General features: G+C 29.4%; 1 protein-coding gene across 2 annotated transcripts in view; it reads left to right on the top strand.

Moving 5' to 3' along the window:
- The window catches only part of LOC126778428 (ribosomal protein S6 kinase alpha-5-like), a 104,822-nt gene that overhangs the window by 12,451 nt on the left and 73,613 nt on the right, over nucleotides 1-18,758 (top strand). For both annotated transcript variants that reach the window (XM_050501942.1, XM_050501944.1), the window contains exon 2: nucleotides 10,230-10,298. In XM_050501942.1, the coding sequence (XP_050357899.1) occupies nucleotides 10,230-10,298 (69 nt within the window). The remainder of the gene's footprint in view (nucleotides 1-10,229; nucleotides 10,299-18,758) is intronic.

Here is an 18,758-nt window from a genome sequence, read left to right as displayed (position 1 = left end):
TTTGTTTTAATAGTTGTAATAAGCAAACATTCTGCAAATATTAGATCTTAAAAATATCAAGACATGATTTGTTATGCTAATAATGTAACTGCTTACTTAAAAATATAATTTAATGAATATACATATAATAGAGCCAACTAAATTTAAGAGTCCTACATGTTGATATTAGCATATAAAGCTGAGATATGCAGTCACAAATAAATACTTACAACAAAAAAAAAAACTGCCTTATTCAGATCATATACATAATAAGTTACATCCTTCATGTATGGTGAATATTTTATTTCTAATAAACAAACATTTTCCTTGTTAACTTAACTGACAACATCTTTGTTTAATTATGTGCAATATTATGAAACAAAAGCAAAAACAAACTAACAGTAATAATAATAAAATAATGAATAAATATTTATTTATCACAAAAATAAGATAGAATGTTACCATATAAATTACAGCCTGTTAATGTCCCACTGCTGGGCTAAGGTCTCCTCTCCCTTTTGAGGAGAAGGTTTGAAGCTTATTCCACCACTCTTCTCCAATGCGGGTTGGTAGAATACACATGTGGCCTACAATAAATACATATACATAATATCATCTGCCTATCTGTAATTAATCTTTTGTGTTGAAACAATCATGATAAATGTTTAAAAACTAAATTTGTTAAGTCATTAAATGTAAAATGAAATCAATAGATGCTTTATTCAAATAGCCTTCATTTACAAGTTTCTGCCTGAAAACTCTTGTGAGAGATAAGTTATTTGATAAGAGGTTTAAAAAATATATGTAAACATTTTATGTTATAATAATAATGTCCTCCATACCAATTTTGGCCATGGTGGCCAATCTCATGAAAGATTAGCCAACTATGCGGGAGATATCATAGTGCACAAGTGCGTGCGCGCAAACACAGGTGCACTCTCTATTCCCTAACTGTCATAATCCGATGGGACGGCAATCCGACACTACCGGAAAGATTTCAGGCAAAGGACCAACGGCTTTACGTGCTTTCCGAGTCATGGGAGTGTACATACTTCCAACTTTCAGACTCCGGGCTGCTAATGAGAATTTTCTGACAGAATAACCCAATAACTTCTTATTGGCCTGACCTGGGAATTGAACCCATTTTATGTTATATTATACATATGTAATTATAAAGTCACAAATGTTTGAAAAGTTAATCTAAGTTACAATTATATAACATAAAATGATTTATACCCTACTATGTGGTTAGTAATTTATTCATGGGATATGTATACACTATTACAACTGGAATCCAAGGAATATTAAATAATTATCGGTTTTAAATTTAGAATAATATTAAAAAATATTGACTTTTTAAATGGGACTTGAATTGGGATTCAAAGCAATTACTTTCAACAGTTTTAAATAATATAATAAATATTAATTAGTTAAAAAGGCTCTTCTCAGGTCACAAAAATAAAACTTGAAATTTAAATTATAAGAAAAGATTTTTTTGATAAGTAAAGTGAAAAAAACTCATTGTTTGTTCCTTAAAATTAAAAGAAAAAATTAAATTAGATCATACATATTATAGATATTAGATTAAATACTTGTCTCAAGTAGTAATTATTTAGCTGCTATAGAGAAATAAAATTATTATTGTCAATGCATATCATTTAACATAACATCAGTACTATTTTTATAGTTTTAAATGAATGTAAAATACATGCAATATGCTTTATTAGCAATTGTGTAACAGAATTAGCAATAACTAAATGAAACAAAAAAATAGGTGTATCTTCAATTTTTATAAATATAATTTGTTGTACAGATTCATCATAGAGAACAAATTTTATAAATCGTGTCACACAGAAAAAAAAAAAAACAATTTTGCCATAGGTTCTTACATTAATATGTGTAAAATAACAACAGTAACAACCAGATTACCTGCTAGACTGAAAGCTCCTTTTGACGAAAGGCAGCAAAATCAATTACTCTGCTCCAGTGTGAGTTGGTAGATGCACATGGGATCGATTATATCTGACATTATGGCTTTCTCACTATGTTTACTAAACCTTCAAACAAAAGATGAATTTTAATCAAAAATTCAAGCATATTAAAAAAAAAAAACAAGATGTATATAACAATTTTTTTATACATCTTGTAGTTTTCTTAGTATCTGTTCTGTTTAACTTATGAATACATTATGTGAAACATATATATGTATATATATATACATATATAATCTGATAATACCAGTAAGATAGTGATAGTGTTACTTGACTTTATAAATATATAATTATCGAGAGGTTTCTGACCTTGTTGTATCTTTGTATTTTACTATCTTTTAATATTGATTAAAGATTATTTTGTAAGTACTACTACTTTAACTAGTAATGATATTACTTTGAAACAAATTGGGAAAGACTAACACTGGTAGTCGGTATGCATTCCCAATGTGTCTTTATATATATTTTTGAGTTATAGGTATAAAAAGAATTACCTTTCTTTTATATATTCATGGTATTATGCTGGGAACCTTGAAGTAACAGCTAATAATGTTTCAACTCAAGTAATTAACGATGGGTAAATGCATAAAATACATTTAAAATTAGGTATTCCAATATTATGAGAATAAACACATGATATATACACAATAATGTTATATCTGATAATATATATTATTCATAATTATTTAATCTGTGTTTTTGTTTGTGGTCACACTGGTTTCTTACTATCAAAAGTCCTTGACGTACACCGCGATAAGGAACAACCATTATCAGAGGCATGGTGTTCTGCACTCTTGAATAAATTTAGATTTGTAACGGTTCGTTTTTTTAAACATCTTTTTGATATCTGTATTTTTTTATTTCACAATTATAACAACAGTTTTAAAGAAATAGGTAGTTAATAAATGACTTAAAGCACTTCACATTTTAATTGTAATAAACCAATAAGATTTAGATTAGAAATAATTAGATAAAGATATTTAGATAGATTGTTGTGTTTTGAATTTAATTAATATGGCAGTACATCCATATGTCATAGTGTGTAAAAAACATTTTGAAAACAAGCCTGATCAACATGATAGTGTTGTCAGATTGCAACAGAAATATTTAGATAATATTTTAAGCTGTTCGAATTTTATTGTTTTTGGTGAGGTAAATATAGAGCCTACAAAAAGAGAAGGTTATTGCCACAAAGTTAGTCAACACTTTATTTTAACGTTCGCATATGTTAGGTAAATATTACCGACATTAGAAACAAAAATAATCGAACTATATTGTTCATAAAAATTCAACCTAATCAGTAGTGTAGTTTTATTGGGAGATCTTGTTGTCTGGACATCATATGAAATGTACCGAGAATCCAGATGAATCCCGATTACTGGCAACATCTAAATTAATGTACTTCCCCTTACTCTGAAATACATTTTCCTTTAATTTAAATATGAGACCATATTAATTGGTTTGATATCCTATTATGTTAGAGCACAAGTTGTTATTTTTACATATATAATATATCTCATAACTTCAAATTAAATTAAATAATTGTACTTTTTTTAAATGTTTTAATTGGCAACTATTTTACCTGCTGAAAAATATATGAAAATGAATAACTTGTTCCCGGAAAGATATTTTGACTCGGTCTAGGAAAGTCGGTGTTGCAAGTTTATATTTTAACCTATTTTAATAAAAAATATTTTATTTCTATCAGAACAATCAATCAATTAAACACTAATTTGTTAAAATATATTTATTTTTTATTATAAATTTATATTCATTATCTAACTAACGCTATTTTATATTAATTGCTCTGGATTAAGCGTTACTGCTCCTCCCCCCTGGGTTTACGCGTGATGTTATATAATATATACCCTTTCTCAGTAAATTGGCTATCTTACACATAAAGTATATTTTAAGTGAGACATATATGCTGAGATTAACATGTTCAAACAAACGAGCACTTCTATTTTATAATATAATACTTATATAAAAAATTGAATGTTGTGTACACTTGTAATCGATATACACATCAGAAGTTGATTTTTTCTCTTTGGATGTTATGTATGCCACCAATTTATATATATATTGTTAGTGTTCTATTAAATAAATAAAAATAAAAAATAATAAAAAAAGTACATTGATGATAGTAATGGAAATGTGATGCGAATTATTGTCATCATTTGAAAAATATTTTTCCTATGCAGTGTTGGGTTTTGTCCAATTTTGAGTACTTCGTTTAATATTTATTTTCCTTGTTAATTTTATTATATCCGCAAAAGTTTTAAAAATTTTAAACAGAGAAAGCTTACATTGCAAATATAATTAGTGTCGTAAATTTTATATATGTATATAAAATACAATTTTAAAATTTATAGCTATTACAACTATGTGTAGAATACTTATAGCCGAGATGGCCCAGTGGTAAGAACGCGTGAATCTTAACCGATGATCGTGGGTTCAAACCCGGGCAAGCACCACTGAAATTTCATGTGCTTAATTTGTGATTATAATTCATCTCGTGCTTTACGGTGAAGGAAAACATCGTGAGGAAACCTGCATGTGTCTAATTTCACTGAAATTCTGCCATATGTGAATTCTACCAACCCGCATTGGAGCAGCGTGGTGGAATAAGCTCCAAACCTTCTCCTCAAAAAGAGGAGAGGAGGCCTTTAGCCCAGCAGTGGGACATTCACAGGCTGTTACGGTACGGTAGAATACTTCGACGTTAATACATTATTTTCTATTTATAAATTATTGGTGTTCTATTTTTATAGTTGTTTACAAAACAGATTCTGATAAATTTCGCAAATACAATACATCTTTGCCTAGGGTACTCGATTCTTTATTCAATCATATATCAATATATACTAATATTATTATTAAAGTTAGAATTAGTTTGTATGACGTGTTTATTATAAATTAGTTTCCGCCCGTGGTTTCGCCTGCTTGTTATGGGTGACGAGTAACGTGTTAGGTATAAAAAATAGCCTCCATCCTTGGGGCTTAAGCCAAGTTCATACCTACCAAATTTCATCAAAATCGATTCAGTGGTTTATCCGTGAGAGCGTAACAGACAAACAGAGTTACTTTCCAATTTATAATATTAGTATAGCTTTGTTGAATATAAAAGAATCAATCAATCAGTCCTAATAAATTATTCAAACGCAATGCAAAAGCAATTATTTAATAAAGCTTTTGAATGATTATTAAAGTATAATAATCTTTCGAATACTAAAGGTATATATATATATATATATATATATATATATATATATATATATATATATATATATAATAGATCGTAAATAATCATATTTAAAATATATATAAAAAACAATACGAGCTGTCACAGTGTACAGAAGAACCAACACGATTACAATAATATAATATATCAGTGAATTATCATTTTTAATGTAGCCGTTATATATATAAAAAAAAAAAAACAAATCTAGATTGATATTTAGGTCGAGATGCGAATGAGATGTTATCGTATCGCGCTGAGTGGACGTTCGGATGATACAAATAATTTTTCATCGTACATTTTATATTTGAAGTTTTTTTTTTTTTAATAAGAACTCCGGCCAGATTATCTGATGGTTCCGTTTATGAATTGTAAATATTGTATTGTACATGTGCCTGCAATGGAACTGTCCTAATCTTTTAAGCGGTAGAGGTAGAGAAACAACTTAGTATAAACTATTTCAACCAAACAATGCATACAAGTTTAACAATGAAATGACCGATGTCATTAGTGTCGACTAATCTTCTATGATCTTGGCATTTATAATGAATTCGACAAGTGGACATAGCCTACGCGTGCTGGCTCTCGATGTCACCGCTTAATTGGAACATCAATTCTATCGCGCACAAAGAAATTTGAGAACTCATTTCTTTGTCGCACTTCCAAAAAATGAGTTCCCCTCCTATTACAACCTGGGTTCCTTAAAACGAGGCGTGAAGAGGCATCTTGAGGGGCGGCTAGTGCAGAACTTTCCCGACTGTACTTATCGCCGTCGTGTTTGGACTCTATTACCACATACCATCGGGTGGAGTAGTCATATACCTTTCCGGCAAAAAAAAACAATAAATATATATGTATTAATCAAGGACAGTTTGTAGTGAAAAACTATGTTTTGTTTATATATTCGCTTGGAATAGGCGACGGCTGTGGTACCTACCTAAGACCGGTTTATTACTTTACCACAAAACAGTATAGCCTGTATTTTTTCCGATGTCATTGTTATAGAATATTATATTATTTTATCTGTGGATGATTATAAAGAGCATAATTAGCAGCTTACTAAGTACCCTTATTAGGTAATGTATCGGCATTTGGTATTGTGAAGCGAATGCGTAGTACAATGTAAATATTTGTAAGTAATTACCATTTAAGACGGCATTTGTTCGAACGGTCGTTTCAGATAATAATTATAATATGACATTTAAAACTAACTATGCATAATTAATAAATGAGGGTGTTTTTTAATCCCTAACCGAAATGTCTACTAAAAGAATATACATACAACTGATATCGGAAGATGCAGCGCGTTTCGGAGGTTTTATTATATAATATTTTTATATAAGTAGATACGAGATGTTTCATCTGCTTTAAATTTTCACGTTCACATGACAAACGTGAATTTCATGTTCTTGTAATATCTAAAATAAAGGGGTAATAATTTTTCAAAAAATTGCTTATATATATATACTATAATGTACTATTATTCGATTCGAAAAATATTTCCAAATTTAAATTTTAAAAAGTAAAAGCCTGTAAATATTCCGCTGGGCTAAGGCTTACGCTAAACATTAAATATACGCGGCGAACTTAGAACCTTTCCGATATTCCAAACGGATTGCTACTGAGAATGTCTTACAGAAAAAGCAAAACAACATTTCATTGATCCGATCCTATGGTTGAATCCAGGACCCCGGGATCGACAGCCTTTCAAGTTAACCACTAGACCAGCGATGCAGCATATGTATATATGAAACTAGCAATATTTAAATATTAACTCGGTATATTTATATATTTAAAATAATGATACAGATAAAGAAATAATATTTAGCACATATTAACAGGATGTATCTATGTATAATAGGCAAGCATTCATACACCACTGCGCTCTCTTCCTTAGAACTCTATTAAAAAAATGGTTTTATTGGACATTTGTTTTTATTGCAGTTCATTTCCATAAGGATGTTTAAATTTAATCATACATTTGATTTTGTTTTTAGTGAAATAGTATTTCCTGAGTTTGTTGCCAGTTCTTTCTGATTAGAATTTACTTTTATAATCTGTGGTAATTTTAAATTATATTTAATCATGTCATCATGAGCCATATATAACAAAAGAATCATGATATAATTCGTCGTAATGTACCCATCGGATATTTTCATTCGTAACTAAATTCCTATACAGTTAATACACTAAAATTAAAAAAATCCTTCCAATGGAAGAAAGAGTAAATATAAACAAATCTTAGATTTACATAGTCCATGCGATTTGCTAATATCCTATGCTATATTATGCACTACAAACAGTCTTAATTATTTATAACTTTAATTTCGCTTCCAAAATTCGGATAATTTCTTCGACATTCTATATAATAATCTCGACCAATGATATCCCGTCAATTCAAGGTCAAAGTTGTTTATTTGTATTTCCTCCTCCCGTGGTAGGGTTAGGTCATACACACTACGTTACGTTACTGGTGGTAGAGCTTTGTGCAAGCTCGTCTAGGTAGATAGCACCCACTCATCAGATATTCTACCGCGGAACAGCAGTACTCGGTATTGTTGTGTTCCGGTTTGAAGGGTGAGTGAGCCAGTGTAATTACAGGCACAAGGGACATAACATCGTAGTTCCCAAGGTCGGTGGCGCATTGGCTATGTAAGCGATGGTTGACATTTCTTACATTGCCAATGTCTAAGGGCTTTTGGTGACCATTTACCATCAGGCCCCCATATGCTCGTCCGCCTTCCTATTCTATAGAAAAAAAAAATATATTCAGTAAAACGCCGTAACTGACTGGAATGTTTTTAAAGTAAACGAAGATTTCATAAATACCCCCAGCCCGACAAAACCCTCCCATCATCATAACGTTGCTTCAACCCATGCAGCTTTCCCCATTTTTCAATAAAACAAAAGCTTCACCTAGCATTGGTTATGTAAGCGATGGTTAACATTTCTTATAATGCCAATGTCTATGGGCGTTGGTGACAGTAAGTGGTCACATCAGGTGGCCCATTTGCTCGTCCGCCTTCCTATTCTATAAAAAAAAGTTATACAACTCGTCAGTTGTATCCACCCGTTATTAATATAGATCTTTTTAATGTATTCCGCGCTTTTTATTGTAATTTTGAAGAATTCCTAAATTTGTTTACACCGATATTGTAAACCGTTTTGTAAATATTGCACTAAGTATAACGTTTCAGTTATAGGTTATAGCAACTTCTATAAAATACTATTATTATATATTCCTTTATAAATCTTTAAACGGTAATAATTATACAGATTAGCCCAGTCAAAGAACCATAAAAATCGATCGTATCGTTTTTGATTCAATCACATGAAAACACACTTATACACATAAGTATCGAACCTTTATTTTTTAATGTCTAGCAAAACAGTCACTTTATACATTTATAAAATAGCATATTAATGATGAACAAGCTTAGTACGAGTTCAATAAACTTTTGACTTTGAGACGATATATTAAAATATATTTTTGTATGATTTAAATTTTTATCAAACAACATCTTATTTGAGTATTGTATTAATGAAACTATTATTGAATAGATTATGCACCTTAATGTGATAGGTATAATGATGAGATTGTCGTGTGCGTTTCGTATCTCGTATCGTGATTTTATATTTAAATATTTATGAACGAAATAATAGCTATTTTTAGTTGTAAAAGTTATCAACGTGTTTCTTTTACTGTATTATCAGTAGCTAAGTTTTAAAATTGGAATGTCCGTGTGATCTTGTTTTTGATATGAAAGTTAAAAAGTAGTTTTAGTTATAATTTATATTTATGATGCAATAGATACAAAAAGTAATAAGTCATTGTTTGTTTTGTTTGCAACAAAAGCATTTCGTGACGCAGTTTATATTCAAAAATAAAAATTGGATGCTTATATTTTTGTTGTTAAAATTGTTTTTATTTAGATTTGCATATATACTATTTTTGTAATGATAAAGGTCATTGACATTGACCTATATTGTCTTCCTTACTGATATTGGATACGGCGCGACGGTATTTGCAAGAGGAGTCAACTTTGTAAAAGATTATATTGTGTGTGCGCAAACTCAGGTGCTCTTTATACCCTTTACTCTCGTTGACAGGTCTGGAGGGAGTTTAGGCGCTATAGTTTAACATGATTACAGATCTGTCAATCTTGGTTTTGTTACTCAAATTTCGACAGATTTGACACAAATATATATTTTAAGTCACGATTTCGGGATTTGCATTCTTGTAATGAATCATACTAGTTTTACACCCGCTTTCATGGGGGGGGGGGATAGGTTTTAGATATCCTATATCCTTCTCTGTATCCCTTAAACAAATAAACTCAATTGTATATTAGTTACTATATAAATATAGTCTATTTTAGTGTGAACTCGTGTTTGTTCGGGTACATTAACGTGGGTCAGACGGGTGATGTGATTAATTTACTAATCTCTATCAAATCTGGGTTATTCAACTTTGTTACCATATTCATTGACCTTTACGTAATTCCTATGAAATAAAAATATTATAATAAATTACTTCTTTTATATATAAAACGTTTTATGGCTACATACACGAATGGTTACAAAGTCGTTTATGTGGAATAATGTATATTAGTAAGTTTTACCTATTAAAGATACCATTGAGCCAAGATAGCATTCGTTGGTGCAGAATAAATAATTAAGTTGTAATTAATTAAAATATTATCTATGCAACTTAATTGTCGAAAAAGTTAAAATACCGAGTTTCTTGTCGTTTCGTGTTAGTTGATTCTACATTCAGAAACGGTGGAATCTTTAAATTTATTTTAATCTTGTTAAACGATGATTCAAAAGTATTCGCAAATCGCGAGAGCCTCCTTGAATAAAGTATATATATGTATATAGATTTTGTTCGAATGTTCTTAACTAGATTTTGAAAAAACCTTAAAATTTGGTTAACTATACTTATAAATAATTATAACAAAAGTCGATAAAATATAAGTTTTATTTTTGAGATGATTAATGTGTATTTACTTTTGTTACAGTTAATCTCAACAGCGCTTCTAAAGTGGACATATCACATTTCGACTTGCTCAAAGTACTCGGAACTGGAGGTGAGTTATTATTATTATTATATTGTTATTTTACATTTTCTTTGCTATGAGGTAACAAAACCTGAAGTCACGGGCCATAGCCAAGCGTAGTGTAGTGCGTGATCGTATAAGCAGATGAGATGGTTGAAGTCGTAACGCACTTGCGATTGAGGCGGCAAGTGTTTAGGATGATTGCTTTTTGGAGTAAGTGATGAGTGTGTTGAGGAACCTGCAACATATCAAGGCGTTTGTAGATTTTTACGTACGACTCCCGTTGATGATATGACAATGTGAACAATTTGGATGGTGTTTGTTTTTTTTTTAGAGTTTTAGTTTGTTTTAATTTTATAGAAAAATATATAATAAAACATTTGGAATATTTTTTAAATTTTTAACAATATTATATTTTAAGTAGGCTTGTATTTAATTTATGTGATAATTTAAACGATGTATCGCTATCACCTTGGAACTTTGATATCAGAATTATGCAAATCTCTTTTTATTCTATAGTTTGCCTGGTACATTAAGCTCTATTTGTGAAATTTTTACATTTGTAATATTTTTGATTAAGTTTGCATAATTTAATAATCACAGTTGAAACATTTTTAGAAAAAGAAATAGATATTCATTCTGTGATCGATCGACCAGCATTCTAATAATGTCAGACGATTTGTCTATAATATCCACTCCATGAAGGTTTTTTTAAACATTGAAAATGATTTAACATTTTTTTTTCAAGTAATATTTTAAGTTCAAGATATTTCAACAAAAACTAAAAAACCATTGCTTTGGTTTTAATATTCTTTAAAAATTGCTTAGTAATGTTTGATATATGTTGCGTAAAAAACAATATGTACGTCCTGTATAAATTGTTAATATAAAGAGAAAAAAATCTTTGAATTTAAAAATATTTGTTTTTAATACCATAAATTTATAAATTAATAAAGTTATTTTGTCGACTGGTACACTTAAAAAATTGTCTAGAATTGTTTGATGTATAGTAGTGTACATTAGTATTTTAAAATACAATTTTATTTTAAAATGAAAAAACTTTGAATTTTAAAGTATTCTTTATTAATGAAATATATCGTAAATCTAACTCTGTTAAATATCTCGATACAAAGCTCGGACACCTGTTTATTTAATATGCTAGTTAAGTTACAATGTAAAGCATTGCGCGAGTGCAGATGTCGTGTCAATGACCCACCACGTGGTGATTGTTGTCTACCGAGGATGTCCGGGGTATGGGGGCTTTTTTTTGAGTTTTTATTTTTATCTGTGGCGTTGATAGGTTTATTTTTTTATTTGTTAATAAAAAGGGGCTTCGAACGTACTTACATAGCTTAGTTCGTCGTTAAGCTCTTTAATTAATTACCACGTGGCGTGGCATGAATTTAACAATTTTTTTTTTAATATCGAATACAATCCAAATTAACCTAATAATACGATAAAACTTTATTTGTAACTTATTCAAAAGTTATTAATGAAATCTAGATATCGAATGTGTTCCTAATTGAACATTTTCATTCTTAAATTTATCAAATCCTTTCTTTGTTTCATTCTTATTTGTACAGACACAATAATCTTATATATATATATATATATATAAAGATATAAAACATAAGTTTCATCGTCCACGTTTTTAATACCTAATATATATTCGACCTTTATTGACACGTAAATATATAAATACAATAATATAATATTTAAATAATTGTACCTATCTAACGAATTGTTATAAAAATTTGATTGATACGTTCGCTTAATTAAAAGTTTTATAATTTTGTTCGTGAAACCAAGTAAACGATCACGTTGTAGATTAAGTTTTTATTTTATATTAATATTTAAACTGAATTATTTCTTTTTAATAATTATATGACAAGTTAATGGTGAGGTAATATTAAAGAAAAAATATCAATAAATAAACTTTGTATTCCTGTGTTGCGGTTTGAAACGGAAATAAGCCAGTATAAGATTACAGGCATAAGGGATATAACAAATTTGATCCCATCCCAAAAGGACAGGAAAAACTAAATGAAAATATTATTAAAAATAATATGTATCATAAAATTACAGTAATACTAATAAATAAATTGTTAGAATTATAAGTTTAAACTTATTACTTATGCGGTGGTGACCACTTACCATCAAGTAGCCTATTTTCCAGTCTGCCTACCTATTTTAAATTAAAAAACCGATTTGCGAAGCCAGCAAGCATAACATAAACTTTCTGACCGCCGTTACGAAAGAAATCTCGTTAATAATATTTCATTTTACTTTTTTGCTTATAACGAACTATTTAAAGCTCGACTCTCATAAGCTTTTAATTAAAAAATATAGGAAATAAACTTAACAGTTATGGAGGTGTTATCGCCTGCAAATAATTTGCGAGGGTGTTCAGCCAGTGTAAAGTATTAATGTTACGTATGAGGCATTTATTCGGTCAATTGTGTAACGGTTGATATCATAGAACAAGTTGAAGAGAAATTGTGTGAAATGTATAAATATCATGAATTATAACTCTGTGAGGTAACCTGCACGTTCAAATCTGCGGAGGCATTTGTCTTACTGTGGGACATTTAATGGCTATTAATTTTAAATTTGGAATCAACATTATTTTAATATAATTAATAGTATACAAAGGCTATATCCCAAACAATCTTCCTCAATTTTTCTTACCCTTATCTGAAGATACTATTCAGATAGGATTCAGTCATGTTTAGAATACTAGATTAATAAATAGAACGTTAAGAAGAGTAGATTGTGATGGATACATTTTTATTTAGTATATCATAAGTGCGCCTATGCTTTACATTTGCAGATTAGACGCTCACTACCATTTCCAATGCACTTTCTTTACTTAGGCTGATGTAATAGAACTAGTCGTACCCATACGAATGTAACCGTAATACTAGCAGACACTAAGGATCGAAATGCTTTAAACAAAGCGTTTTCATGACATTTCAAGCGATTCCAGCGCTGATTAATTTGCCATAGAGAAGTTAATTCAGTATGGCATTTAAAGTTTAACAGCGTACGATATCGCTTTTAATTATTCTTTTTATAAAGTTGCATTTTTTTAAATTGTTACCAGGAAATGTTTTTTGATAAGGAAGTTTGAAGAGCTGTTAATGAGTTGATTTTTAAAATTTTTAGAGTACGGCTCTTTTACAACAAGATGTTATTTATAAATCCTTATATATTGTTTTATTTCTAAACAAATGGCAATTTATTGCCGTGGGAGTTCTTCGTAAGATGAGACATTTTTAAAACCTATTTATTGCCTAAGATGAAAGTATGATAATGTTGAACGTTAAATAAGTGTTTTTTTTTTTGGTTGAATAAGCGAAATCAATTCGATAATGAAGCTGATCTTTTGTTTCTAGATTTCATCTTATTTTAGAATATACTTGATAATACTAAAACTTCTATGGCATTTTAACTTACAGAAAACTTGTGCAAGCAATATTTGGACCTTTGTAAATTTTGTTATGAACATACCTTATCAAGAGGTATGTACATTGTAAAGTCAATTTCATTAAATTAAAAAAGAAAACATCATTCCCTTATTAAGTAATTTCCTAAATGTTTTCTAATATTCGCTTAGTATATTCAACGCACTCTGCTATCAATATTGATAGTTCGTAAACGTGACCCGAGACACGTGTGGTATAACGAAGCTGGTTTGAAAGTCACTTGTTTGCATCGCACGGGTGAACTACAAACAATGTTAACCCTTCTATTCCCTCCCTTAAAGTTGAAATTTGCAAAAAATATTAAAAATAGATGCTTATGTTATTTAATAAACTTATGTTTCAAAATTTCAGCTTTCTAGACTATCAAGATAACGATTTTATAAGCATAGAGTTATTTTTATATGTATTTAGTAATTTTATTTTGATTATGTTTTTATACATCAACTTTTTTTACTATTTTAATTGGTTTTGTTCAATCATAGTTTTTACAAAGATATCCGTGTCAACGTAACTGTTTATCTTTTTAAGGTTTAATACCGTTTGCTTAATAGAGTGTTGCCATCGTTTGAATTTTTCTTCCATAAAAATGGTGTTGAAAACAAACAAAGCTGACATCATGTAATTAATAAAACTTTATTGTCATAAATTTATTTAAATGAAATCGGAATGTTTTAGAAGAAAAGAGCAGTACATCAGCATATCGTATTTATTATAAATTAAAAATACTCAAATATGTATAGTAAATTATAAACAGAAAAAGCTATTTCCATCAGATGTTTGTTAAATTGTGAAAGAATTCCCAGATGTCAAAAAATTTATTATTCTCCAATTAAAATGTGTAATATTTATTTTTACCGTGCTTTACAAAAATATTTTATTGAAAACGATCTGTTTTTCCTACTAATAGGGGAAATCCCCTAAGTCAGCTACACTGATAAGATAACAGTGTTTAAATAGAAAGGTAGAAATATAACCTTTGTCATATGCATAAATATTGTGTGTATTCCGAATCTATTGCAAATACGCTGTATTTAAATATATATAGGATATTATTAAATTTGTGAGCCGATAAGTACCTACAGAAGTATGAACTTATTTTATTATATATCAATTGAATATTGGTAGAAAGAGAGAATTCACTGTTTAACTGAACACCTTACGTTTATAAGTAAGGTCGACAATAATCATTTACTATGTTAAAGTATGATAATGACTGTTTACGTCAAAGTTATTTGAAATAAATCATATTATAATTTCATTTCTCTAGTTAATACGTATTTTCATTTACGTCACCCATACGTAAGTCATACGATTCTATAAAAATAATTCATTGTAATCGTCAGAGTAATTATAATCTTTACGACTACTTTATCTTACATTAAAAACGTATACTTTTTTTAAAGGCAATTCGAATTATATATTTACTATTTGTATATACATAGTGATATAAATTACGCTCGAGTTCGAGCCTATCTGTTATTTCGATAATATGCGGTAGGGGTAGCATATTTAACACTTTCGTGTATTCTCGCTACCAAAATATAAGTCCATAAAGACACGTAAGTACAAAATTCTTCATAATAATAATGCGACGATTTAAAATTGCTCCTTATTTCTATCGTAATATAGTTTATTTTGTTTTGAACCGTATCGTTACATATGCGTTTATTACATCTTTAAAAATATCCCTCTTAAATCGTCATCATATAAAAAGTATTCATTAGAAGAACGTTGTACGTTGAAATAACGTATCGAAAGTAAATTTCAGTTGTGTTCCTGCAAATGCTATTGCAGGTACTTGGACAGGATTCTATGATGAGAAGTAGTTAAGTTTGTTTAAGAATAATATGATTCATGCTCCAGGCGCAACGAACATTTGTGTGATAACGCGTTCAAATGACTGCGCATATGCGGCCAATTTGTCAAAATTTGTTGCATTTACATAAACAAGAGCTATTTATGTCACAACCTTTAACATACTGACAATTAAAATAAAAATAAATAGTTCACGTCTGAGGTTCTAATTTTTTATCCTTTAATACATATTGTAGTTTATGAATCTTCTCATATATCCACTGACTGACTGACTCATAATGATATTTCCGACTTGACTTGAACTTTACCGTAGTAACTTCTGAACCAACGTAGACGCTCACTAAGAAGGTATATTACGCAAATTTTATACAAAAAAGAATCACCGTCTAAAATTTGGAATATAACATCTTTGAACTAAGTCGGGATTGGTTTCAAAATACAATTTTTGGGAAGTTCTATAATTGTGTAAAATATGAACACGAGCAAATAAAAGAATACAAAAGTAGTTAAGGTACGTAAAAGATTACGATATATTAAGGTGCCCAGAAGAATACGATTATATATTAATAAAACTATTCGTAATTATAAAATGTATGTAAGTAGTTTATGAATAACATACTTAACAAACTCTTTATTGTAAAAGTTTCTTGCATTAATACTTTCAACCTTATAATAGTAATTTTATTCTCTATGCTTCGTTCCAACCAATCTTTGTATTCAAAGTGCATTTGAAGTACCGGTATTAAATATTTTTAATGGCTACCACGCCTCTGTTCTGTTTTTACTTAAAATATTCTCCTACTCGTTGACCACCTTCACTAAATTACCGTTACTTGATTACCGGTTGTGACGTCACGTCAGTTGACAACAATTTTGTTTTCTTTTCCGCCGTGTATTGGGTCAATATCCTTACCAACTGATGTCCTTATAGATTTGAGATTTTTACGGTTGTTCGGTTTGTAATTTTTTTTTAATAATATCACAAGTGAGTTTACCTTTGTATTAAGTTCATGACCTCGGTTCAATAAAAAAATCCAACTTGAAATTTTTACCCGTTTTTTTAATACCATTTAAACAGTTTTAATGATTATTACTACAGGTAACATTATTTTATAAAACAGATCGACATTTAAAAAAGTGTCGAATGAGTTCATTAATATTTGATTTTACATAATTTACAGTTAAGTATAAAAAATTTTATTGTAGTCTAATTGATTGTTAGGGAAATGAGGACAAAACTCTTTTAAAACGAATTTAATTTCCCACGACATGCTTGTCTCAAGTCTTTCTCACAAGATTATTTCCGAAATCGAGATTTTAATGTTATTCAACTTTAAAAGTACAAAAACAAGGATGTCCGGTCAGCTGATTAAACAAGCTTTATCCCGACTGTTTTGGGCTTTTTTATTTTTGTTTATAAATAAAAAAAAGATAACGAGGACATTATGGGTATTCGATCGGGGTACCAGGGTATTATGGGTATGTAAGAGTCAATCCCAGGACGGCGTTCGTCGCGCCGGGTCGTCGACCCCCGAAACTGGCGCGTAGCGGTGCCCGGTCGTTACCCGCCCGTCCTTACACCGCTCGTGACCTTATGTCCACCTGGTACTTCGACGTATTTTTACTGGCGAATTTGCTTTGATTTGCTTACTAAATAAGATGCTAATTATTTGATGAAATCACACATAATGTGCGCGTGCGGAACCAAAGAGATATAAATAAATATTAGTCAAATTTATTAAGTTATTCTTGTATTACGTTATGTAAATGATATATGTATTAATAATTCAATTAAATCTTACAATAATTAATCAGCATACTAGCACCGTTATAGTTTTATCTTATAAATAGTTTAAAAAATAAAAAAACTGTTATATATTTGTTAATGATAAAAATCAACGAATACTTCAATCATAACCGTAGAACGGCGGCACGGCGATATTGATACAAACCGTTCATTGATCCCGTCCATAGACAATTCCATGAAATTGCAAAATGTTCAAATTCTTATTTGTAATCATGACTTGATAATAACAAATGTATATCCGGCTCCATGAATAAGGTTAGCTGTCATTAAACTGTCAAATTTGACATAAATTTATAAGTAAACTTTAACATTTGCATTTATAGGGTCTAGTTTAGAAACTCTTCCTGAATGTTAATTGCAAATTTTACACGCAATCGATATAATATCCTGATAAAAGTTACGTAAATACATACACGTTTTGAAATATAATAATGCAAGGAAATAATATGAAAAATGAATGAATACTTGGTTGTGTGTCGCAGATTTTTAAAAATAAGACTCTTAATTTGTACATTTTTTTATTTCATTAAGTTTGAAAACATATATAACACATAATATATTCCTTCAACTTTATATATTTTTAGATGAAAGGCTCGCTCGTCTTTTGAGATATTTACTTGGAATTATAATTAAATCAATATCATAAAAATACTTTCGGTAGTTTAGTTTTTTAACATAATATTTTAATTTATGAACGTCAGACGCGTTGTTTTGTCTAATAAAACATATTTATGATTAATTTCTCCTTGGCTTGACATTAGCATAATTAAAATTACCTGTTTTTTTACAAATAGGTACATTTTACAAAATAACTATTTTTAATCAGTTATGTTTCTATAAGCACTTCGATAAAGATATAATATAATACAATTATGTAATATTTGTTGTATGGTATGCATTACTATTAATAAACTTCTGATTTATCAGTGTTTCAATCGAAAATTAAGATGAATTTGTTGCAAACATTTACGAAGTGATTACGAAGTCTAAAAGCAATATTTACCTATATCCATATCTATTTAATAACATAAAAAATATTGAAATATAATTTTTTCAAAACATTTAAGCAAAGTAATATTAGTATGCTATTGTATTGTCTTCATCATAAAGGTCGGCTATCATAAGGACGGCTGCCTCAAAATATCATTACTTATAATTATAATTGCAAGACCACAGTGCTTTTCAATTCGAAATACGTGTCCTAAAGCTCGCTATAGCTAGCTAACAGCTAAAACTTTATTTTTATATTACAATAGATTTCGCCCGCGGCTGCGCTGGTGCAATATGTGGAGTAGGGAAGTATTAGGTATAAAAAGGTAGCCTATGTCCTTCCTTGGGGTTCAAGCTTGCTTTATATCCAATTTTCATCAAAATCGATTGTGC

This window comes from Nymphalis io, chromosome 26, assembly GCF_905147045.1.
Source record: "Nymphalis io chromosome 26, ilAglIoxx1.1, whole genome shotgun sequence".
NCBI lineage: Eukaryota > Metazoa > Arthropoda > Insecta > Lepidoptera > Nymphalidae > Nymphalis > Nymphalis io.
Note: the sequence above shows the minus strand (reverse complement) of the source record. Positions and strands in the feature narration are given on the sequence as shown.